Source organism: Pararge aegeria, chromosome 8 (assembly GCF_905163445.1).
Source record: "Pararge aegeria chromosome 8, ilParAegt1.1, whole genome shotgun sequence".
In the NCBI taxonomy this organism is placed as follows: domain Eukaryota; kingdom Metazoa; phylum Arthropoda; class Insecta; order Lepidoptera; family Nymphalidae; genus Pararge; species Pararge aegeria.
The window spans coordinates 2,242,737-2,252,821 of NC_053187.1; the positions used below are offsets into that span (position 1 = coordinate 2,242,737).

Sequence of the window (10,085 nt, forward strand, 5' to 3'; positions counted from 1 at the left end):
ATGAAATAGTTAGTAAGACAATTGTTACAAGCTATGGCATTTCATCCGAAATAAACGGCCTATTGGCGCAGTGGGCAGCGACCCTGCTTTCTGAGTCCAAGGCCGTGGATTCGATTCCCACTACTGATAAATGTTTGTGTGATGAGCAGGAATGTTTTTCAGTGTCTGGGTGTTTATATTTATTTTCTAAGTATTTATGTACATTATTCATAAAAATATTCATCACTCATCTTAGTACCCATAACACAAGCTACGCTTACTTTGGGGCTAGATGGCGATGTGTGCGTTGTCGTAATATATTAAAAAAAAAAACGTTACTATTATTATTATTATCTCACAGTCAATTAATACCAGTGGCGTGCACATGAGGGTATGAACAGGGTATGCAGATTATATAAAATGGAGAAAATAACCAGTATGCGTTCCAGTAGATGCATAGAGGGTATGCAAAGGGTTTGCAGATGACATAAAATGAAGAAAAGTACGAGTTATAAGAATTGGTATTGTAAGAGTTATAAAAAGCCTACCCTTAAGTATCTATCTGCTCGTTGTGCAGAATTTATTCATTTGATATCATCTGCATACCCTGTGCACACCTTCTGATGGATGAGTTCTAAATACTTGAGGGTAGGCTTTTTATAACTCTTACAATATCTTTCCTTAAGTTCTTTATAACTCGTACTGGATATTTTCTTCATTTTATATCATCTGCATATCCTGTGCATACCCTCTATGCACGCCACTGATAAACACTTAGGTATGAAGTTAGAATAATGAGATAGAGAGAGAGTTAGAGGACATTTACTCTAGCTTTTTCATCCTTAAAATTAAAATAGAATGTTTCTATAACTTACATATATATTTACAACATTTCGAGACTACTACTAACAACTACAAATAGGCAAAAGGGTCAGTGATTGCAGTAAATGGTAGTAGTAATACAGAGCATGCTGCTGCCTGTTTTCCGTTATATTTGTTTAGTCGTACGACACCCGCGTGATGAGGAGGGGTGGGGACAAATGTATTATGAAAACTTCTGCGTCTATACAGCGTTTAAAGTTCCACCCACCGAGCTCAAAATGGATTAATCACGTCAACATGAATGCTGATAACAAACGAACAGACATCATTTAATATCCAATTACAATCTGTATCGTATTTACTATTCATTAGCATTCCATTCGATTGCATACACGTACATTGAAAAATGTACCGCAAGCGTGTTTTGATACTCCTCTGCTATATAACCACCACTTTATCTGCAAAAGTAACATGGTTACCAAATAATAGTTTTAATCTGCCGAATAATTTTGATGATGACAAACTACCTTGTTCCAATAAAACTGTTGTGTTTCCTGAAGTTCTGACGGGGAATGTACTTATTGAGTCTCATATTTCAGTAAGTGGATTTATACTTCCAGAAAATGGAGAAATATTGCTGGCTGAAGGAGTAGTCATGGGATTGGGACCATCAGAAGACCTCAGCTGTACAGCTGGAAACGTTTACTACAAAGAAAAGAACATAGCAAAATGGTCTCAACCCAATGTTTGGAGTTCTCCAAGATTTAACGATGCAACACCAGATGCAGAAAGACTGCCATGTTTCGATGACGTTGTGATATTTCCGCCGAACAGTACTTTTACTTTGGAGTTACCAGAAATATTTCAGAAAGTTAAAGCGATCGAAATAAACGGAGAAAATATTAGTACCACTTTGAAAGAATATATTTTAGGGCATCCTAATCCCGCCCAGCAATATATTCTCAATCAGAGTCCATATCAATATACTCACGTTGCTATAAGAAATAATGAATGTAACTCGCGATCCGGGTGTCCATGTCAACCCTATTCACTGACGACTGATTGTTCCCCAAAATTTTGTGAAAAACCAACTTGTGCTGATCCAATCCAGCCAATTGGACACTGCTGTAAAATTTGCGGAGGTGCCATAGTTATAAATGTTGATGAAAGTTTCGATATTATGAAGTTTCAAGAACTCGTTGAAAGGATTGTGAATACTTATGGTGAAGATAATTTAATTTACCACATAGGAAGACTTCAGAAGGATAGAGTACAAGTTGTTGTTCTTGATAAGTATGGATACGATCAGACCAGTGCTAAAGTAGTAAGTGCATTATCCAATAATTTGGAGAAAAGTTTAAGAAGCGATATGCTGGTAAGCGGGATCCCTCTGGCCAAATCGGGGTTAGGCGGGAAGCTCTTTATTTCTATGTTCTTCGCTGTTGTTATGGTGATGGCGGGCGTATATGTTTATTATTATAAATTGCCACAGATCAACATCCCAAATATAATGGGGCGGAATCAAGCTCACATGTTCTCAAGGTTCAACCGAAGAACTGAGAGTGTGGTTTCTTTAACTCGAAGGGACTCAACCGCACCGATAGGTGCCAGATTTGCCACTGCGTTTAGAAATCCTTTATATGACTCCAAAAGAGGGCGTGTTTTAGTTGAAGAATAAAATATTAGATTTAGTGATGAAAAGTAGTGTTTGTATCTGTATTTATAAAATTGTTTATGTGAATTTAATGAAGTAAATCAAATTGAAATTGAAGTAGTGTTAGCCAAGTGGGAAAGACTTCAGCAAGCTTTGGAATCTTCGGCACGAACCTCTAACTTATTGGACTTAAGTACATACTTTAATAGAAATTAAATGTCGTTTTATTATGAAAATTAAGCTTTATTTGCTATACTCCGCGATAAGCAGGAGAATCTGTGTCAATCGTTATACTCCACACCGAACTGATCTTTTATCCAATAAATATAGTTTGCTTTTACGGTGAAGGAAAAAAATGTGACGTGATTTGCATGCCTTAGAATGCTCTATAAAGTTTTCAAAGACTTGCTAAGTCCACCGAATAAGTACTAATCAACAATTGGCCAGCGTAGTACCTTCTAAACTCTTGGATATTGGATAGAAGCAGGCGTTACTTTGCGGAAATCCATGATATATTATCAAAATTAAGCTTAATTTGCTATACTCCGCGAAAAGCAGGAGAATCTTTGTGGTGTAATTTATAATTTCTTCAATCCTTATACTCCACACCAAACAGATCTTCGGCAATACACCCTCTACGCACGTTTCGCTCCGAAACCGGAGCATCCTCAGGAGATGTTGACTTTACAATGAATAATTGTTAAGTGATGTAAAGTCAACATCTCCTGAGGATGCTCCGGTTTCGGAGCGAAACGTGCGTAGAGGGTATATTGCCGAAGATCTGTTTGGTGTGGAGTATAAGGATTGAAGAAATTATAAATTACACCACAAAGATTCTCCTGCTTTTCGCGGAGTATAGCAAATTAAGCTTAATTTTGATAACCTTTTGAACTCCTTCACTAAGGCATAAACCTATTTCGCATTCTGATAGAAGACCCGTATTTTAATGGGGCTGTTAATGGTTTCATAATGATGAATGCACTGTTTTTTTATTAATAAAGTTGCATTAAAAATCAGACACTCATTTCTTTTCAAATCATGCAAAAACAGTGAAAGATTGTCGTCGTTCTATCAAAATAGTTTTTATAAAAATGTTTTGACCTATTGACCGACCTATTAATATCATTCTTTAATAAACTTTTACTATTTGTGAGTTTTTCCTGTTATTTGACAGACAATTGGCGCAGTGGGCAGTGTATGACCCTCCTTCCTGAGCCAAAGGTTGTGGGTGCGATGCTCACAACTGGAAAATGATTGTATGATGAACATGAGTGTTTTTCAGTGCTGGGTGCTGCTTATTTATATATGATAGGTATTTATGTGTATTATTCATAAAAATATTCATCAGTCATCTTAGTACCCATAACACAAGCTACGCTTACTTAGATGCTAGATAGCGATGTGTGTATGTATATTATTATTACTAGCATATATATTATTTTATTTTATTTTATTGATGAACGGATTCATGAAGTGTCTCTACAATTTTTTACGAACTTCAACCTTAACTACTATATTTTAGTAATAATAACCGACAATGTCAGCTTTACGTAATCTCTGGGGCATCGGGATAGCCGCATTTATAACACTTTCCTATTACTAAGTAGTAAAATTTATAAGGTATTGAAAGCGAAACAATATTTTAATGCAGAGAACAATATGATAGCATCTGTGTCTTTCATTATAAAGTATATTTAGGTCAGCAAGATTACTCCAAAACTCATTCCATTATTTAGCTGCATCGTTCCTGCGCCGAAATTGTAAAAGCGCTGCCAAGAGTTTTTAACCCAGCCGCAGTTATTCATTTTAACAATTCCCCAAATACTAAAGGTTGATTTGATTGAAATTTTCATAGCAGTACGAAATCCAAACTAGGTTATATTACAAATGCGAAAGTGTGTTAGTTCTTATTATTGTCCTTCCTTTACGCACTAACTAAGCAACCAATAAACTGGATTTTTACCTGATAGAGTTAGTGGAAAGGACAGAGAGTAACATAGGCTACTTATCCCAGAAAAACGAACTATTCCCAGAGGACAATATGTAAAAAGCGTAATAACACGGGCGAAGAACATAGGGTAACAACTATTAAATTAGCGTTTCTTAAATAGTAGAAGCCATTATACACCAAATATTATTGACTTAGCTTTCTTTTCGGAGGAACCGAGGTTGAACCCCGGCAGGTTGATTTGATATTTTCATAGCAGCCTCTGCTATTTACGAAATCTTAACTAGGTAATATTATAAATGCGCCTTCTTTTATACCCTAGTTAGTTTGGTGGCACTAAGTTATGTGTTTATAGAAGTTAAATGAGGAAACCTCAATGTTCTCGGGTTCTTCATAATGTTCTCAAAGGCGTGTGAAGTCCATTTGAATCCACTTGGTCATACGTGGTAGATTAAGGCCTACAGCCTTCTCATTTTGAGCGGAGACAGGTAATGGGTTGTAAACAATTTTTAAAATTTTTCGTTATATGAATCTTTTTTTTTTCTTATAGTAATATTTGACGGACCAAGGAGTTGGCCCACCTAAGTTTGCAGATTATAGTCGTTAAAAAAGATTGCTAAAACCGCCTTTCCATTGTCTAGTATAAAAATGTGTATTCTTCCAACACTCAAATGTTTGTTCACACAATACACTAGCGAGTATCGTGTCGAGAGTTTCCTTCGTTGCACAACTTTCCGCAACTTTGCCCAAATCCGATGATTCGAGCACGTTTCAACGATTCTAAAGTGTTCTTAAGTATTCGTAAACCGATTAGCATATTATTAGGGGCGCGCTAAACTTTGCACTTAAAATTTACATATATTTCTGTCTTTTAAATGTTAAAATTGTCTGCTTTGTTTTGAATTCTAAAGTAACAGTTTAGCTTCAGCGACTCAAGCGGTCTGCGTGTTTCAACTTATCTTAAATTACAGAAAAAGTTTCTTAATAGGATTAAGTTAAAGTTAAGTTAATATAGATTTTTTTTTTTACAAAATAGGTATGTCCTGAAAATTTTTTAAGAAAATAAAAGCTTTCAGTATTTCACCTTTTTTAGAAATCAATCTTTGTGAACTAAATATTATTCCTCATTTTTTGGTCCACTACAAGTTAGCCCTTGACTGTGACTCACCTGGTGGTAATAATAATGCAGTCTGCAATGGTAAAAAAAATGGTAGTGGTGGTATGGCTACATGTTATAGGGGTATGGCTATTATATTAAACCTAATCGGTTTCTTCTCGGTATCATCATCATACCAACCCATTGCCGGCCCACTACAGGGCACGCGTCTCCTCCCACAATGAGAAGGGCTTAAGGCCGTAGTCCAAGACGCCGGCCCAGTGAACTGGACTCCACAGACCTTTGAAAACATTATGTAGAACTCTCAGGCATGCGGGTTTTCTCACGATGTTTCCCTTCGCCGTTGAAGCAAGTGATATTTTCAATACTTTAAACGTACATAACTAAGAAAAGTTAGAGGTGCGTGCTGGGATTCGAACTCGGCCCTCCGAAAGTGAAGTCGAGCTCCTACCCGATGCGCTATCACCTCTTCATTCGGTATCGTATCTATCATAAAAAAAAATTATGTATTTCAAATGAACAACAGAAAATAGCAAGTAAAAATTCATAAAACAATTTAGAATTATTTTTAGGTAAAGACTTCTTTCAGAGACAGCCAGTGCTATTATTTTTAGCTCTCAGCGTCCAGTTAGATTCTTCTGTTATTGTTCTTTAAAACACCTGTTAAAAATATGATTAAGAGTTACGAGTTAGTTAATTAAATTACCCTATCTGTGCCTAAAGTATGCAGAAAGGTGGAAATGATATAAAATCGAAAAAAACTCCCGTACGAGTTATAAAAACCCTACCCTCAAGTTTTTTATAGCTGATAGGATATTATTTTCATTTTATATTATCTGCCCCCTTTATGCATACCCTGTATGCACGCCACTGCTAACAACTGACCAATTATAAGGTAGCATGCAATATTATAGCGGTATCAGTCGTCTATGTGTAGCTGTGTGGTCATGAACATAGGGTCCCAACCTAAGCCGTTTAAGCCGAACGGCTTAGTTATCATGTAATATCACACTTGATTGAGCCAACGTCTTATATCAGTGTATCCACTCGTCTGACAAATTGCTTGTACAGTGCGCAAGAGATGATAGGATTAACACCTGTGTCAAGGGTTATGCAAAATTGGATTTACTGGAGCACGTTGGCTGTGGTAGATACCAATTTTGTCACACTAAATTGCAGATAACAGTCGTATATGGCCTAATCATTAAAATTTTAGAAACCGTTTAGATATATTGCATATCCCTGGTAGTTATTATATAGTATATTGTACCTTTTTTCGACCTATACCACAATTAAATCATCTTACTCACATCCTGGGGTAGCTGAAAGAGATCTCTTGTAGAAATAAGCTTACCTTTGTACACTTCATGTATCTTATGTTCACAATCACAATTTATGGCACATAAATAATAAATAAAAACCACCGCTTTCAATGTGGTGTATAGTATGCTACTAGTCAAGCCTTTTAATTTGATACCCTTAGATTAAGTCATGATCATCATCATCATATCAACCCAGGGCACGTGTCCTCCCACACTGTGCGGGCTACTGACCTAGTGTAGACTCGCGTGTAGACTCTACACGCCTTTGAGAACATTAAGGAGAACTCCCAGTCATGCAGGTTTCCTCACGATGTCTACCCCTACCGTTGAAACAAGTAATATTTTAATCGCATACGCAATCGTAACTTAGAGAAGGTATAGGTGCGTGCTGGGATCCAAACTCTGCTGCCTGGATGTGAAGCCGAAGTCCTAGAGATATAATTTAAGACGATGAAGTAAATATAGACTTACTGTTTACAGTGCAAGTCATGAACATAGTAAGAGCCCTTCCCGCGTCTTAATTATATCGTCTTAATCGTGATTTCACATTTTTACTCCCTCCAACCCTTCCTGCCCTTTGAGGCCTTCTGTTCTAATTGCTTCATCCAAAAATAAAAGAAATGCCCATCCGTCCTTAAGCATGCCGCCTCAGTTCTAGCGGAATTAAGCAGTATTCTACACTAAATTACTTATGCCCGTTTATTAACCCTAGGCATCGCATAAATCGAATGCCTAATGATTTAGGCAATGTCTTTAGAAAAAATAACCTTCGACCAACTTTTAGGTGATAACTATTTCATAATTTAATATAATTATAATGATATATTGGTGGTTTATGTATGCCTATGAATCTCCTTAGATTAGGCGTTACCTATTTAGTAGCGGTTTATAGTACTTATCCAAAATTTGACAGCCGATTGGCGCCGTGGGCAGCGACTCTGTTTTCTGAGTCTAGACTGTGGGCTCGATTCCCAGAACTGGAAAATGTTTGTGTGATGAACATGAATGTTTTTCAATGTCTGGGTGTTTATTTGTATATTATAATTTATTTGTATTTATGTATATTCATAACAAAAAGCTTCATCTGTTATTTTAGTACCCATAACTCAAGCCACGCTTACTTTGGGGCTCGATGGCGATGTATGTATTGTCGTGGTATATTTATTATTTATTTGCACTGAATACGAGTGTAAACTTCAACCGTTGCCAGATACCACACCAATAATAAAGAGTGCCGCTAAGCCATTTAATATTCCGGTATAATTTCGGGTTGAAAACGGAAAAGTCGGCAGGGTTTTAATATAACTGCAAAATTCCTATTCCTATATAGCCCGCTACCATCTTACCACCAGGTCCGTTCTGAAGGTGTATTACAGGCAAATTAGGCTTAACACCTACGCGTCGAATTGATGGACAAGTGTGTGCCCGTGGGCCATCTGATTGGTTTGGATGATGAATTCACCATTATCATCATAATTTTAACCAATTGACGTCCACTGCTGGACATAGGTAATTTGTAGGGAGTTCCACAGTCTACGGTCCGGGGCCGCTTGCCTCCAGCTGCTCCCAGCGACTCGCCTGATGTCATCTGTCCACCTCGTTGGGGGCTGACATACGCTGCGTTTACCGGTGCGGGGTCGCCATTTCAGCACCTTTTAAGACCCCAACGCCCATTGCCACGTCAGCTTCGTGAATCGCTGAGCTATGTCGGTAACTCTAGTTCTTCTACGGATCTCCTCATTTCTGATTTGGTCACGTATAGATACTCCTAGTATAGCTCTCTCCATCGCCCGCTGAGTAACTCAATTATTACTATAAAAATAAAAAATAAATTTAGGTTAGAAAAATATTTCCTTTTTAGCCTTTGAGGCTAAAAAGTGAACTGAATTTTTTTTTTTATTATTATAAACTCGATTTTAATATTCCATTTTTAAATATTTAAAAATGGACTTGCACTGGCCAAAGGCTTCGTTTTCCGCTTGCACTATAACCGCGTCCCAAGGTCTGGAGATAATGACGCTTTGGGTGCACTCGTCCCTAACGACCTTTATATTATTTAGGACAAGCACTTCCCTTGTTTAATTAATTGACGTGAACGCTTTTGCATTTTTCATCTCTAATTTATACATTCCTGATCCGGTATGTTATGCGGAACTTAATACAGAGTTCCTTTGATTTTAACATAAAAACCTTCTAACCTACGAGATCGATCCAACCTTTAGTAGACGGCCGATTGGCGCAGTGCGCAGCGAACCTGCTTTCTGAGTCCACGCCTGTGCGTTCGATTCCCACGACTGGAAAATTAACAATGAATGTTTTCAGTGTTCCTTAAATACTCATCAGTCATCTTGGTATCCATAATGTGTTATGAGCTCGTGAACTCCCTCTTCACTCCCTTTCGCTAGATGGCGATGTATTGTCGTAGAAAAAAAATATTCAGAAAGCTTAAAGACAAATAAATTTGGCATAACGTCGCAATCTAAGTTGCAATTTAACTGACTGACTGACTGAATATGCCGAACGTGAAATATATATGGAATATGGCTACTCGCCTACTGAAATCTTTATTTAAGCTGTGCATCACACCGACAATACTTATTGAAGTAATTCAATATGTAGGTGGCGTGATGCGCGACCAAGATAAAGACAGACAGACAGGCGAAACGAATAATAAAAAGTACGGTTTTTGCGTCAGTTACCCTTTAAACTTTTCCAAATAATTTCATATTATTAGAATAAAGCAAGAAGACGGGGGGCAGAGAATTAAGAACAAGCAGAAACCGTATACACGACTGCACATCTTCTCCCACCGTAAAACATAAAAGAGTGGGACTTAGAACCCACGAAAAGAGAATGTGGTTTTTATACCTATATTGAATATACTTGATTGATATATTGAAGCAACAAAAACCAAAATCCGCATACAGCCATTATTGTATGCAGGGCAGAGTGTTAACATTAAAACGGAATGTTGCATGTGATGTAGGGCTTGCAATAAAATCTAAGGCAGTAGTTTACTCAAAAACTATTAGCGTTTCGGTTTTACAGATAAGTCTCAGAGACGGTAAATAATGTACCTGTAAAGTAATATTTCGGTTTTGTTTTGTTGTATACAACGAACGTAAATATATTTATTATTCATTGTGCTTTTTGTTTAATTTAATTCCAAATTGTGTATACATACATTGAGTTGTAGCTTAGAACCAATACTTCTTATTACTTATATTTAGATCTAGCTCTAGT

At 37.0% G+C, this 10,085-nt stretch overlaps 1 protein-coding gene across 1 annotated transcript; it reads left to right on the forward strand.

Moving 5' to 3' along the window:
* Nucleotides 1–1,176: 1,176 nt before the first annotated feature.
* On the forward strand, nt 1,177–2,942 carry LOC120625732 (protein amnionless). Its single transcript, XM_039892903.1, has one exon. It carries the CDS (start codon nt 1,208–1,210, stop codon nt 2,477–2,479), a length of 1,272 nt encoding a protein of 423 aa, XP_039748837.1. The 5' UTR covers nt 1,177–1,207; the 3' UTR covers nt 2,480–2,942.
* The last annotated feature ends 7,143 nt before the right edge of the window (nt 2,943–10,085 follow it).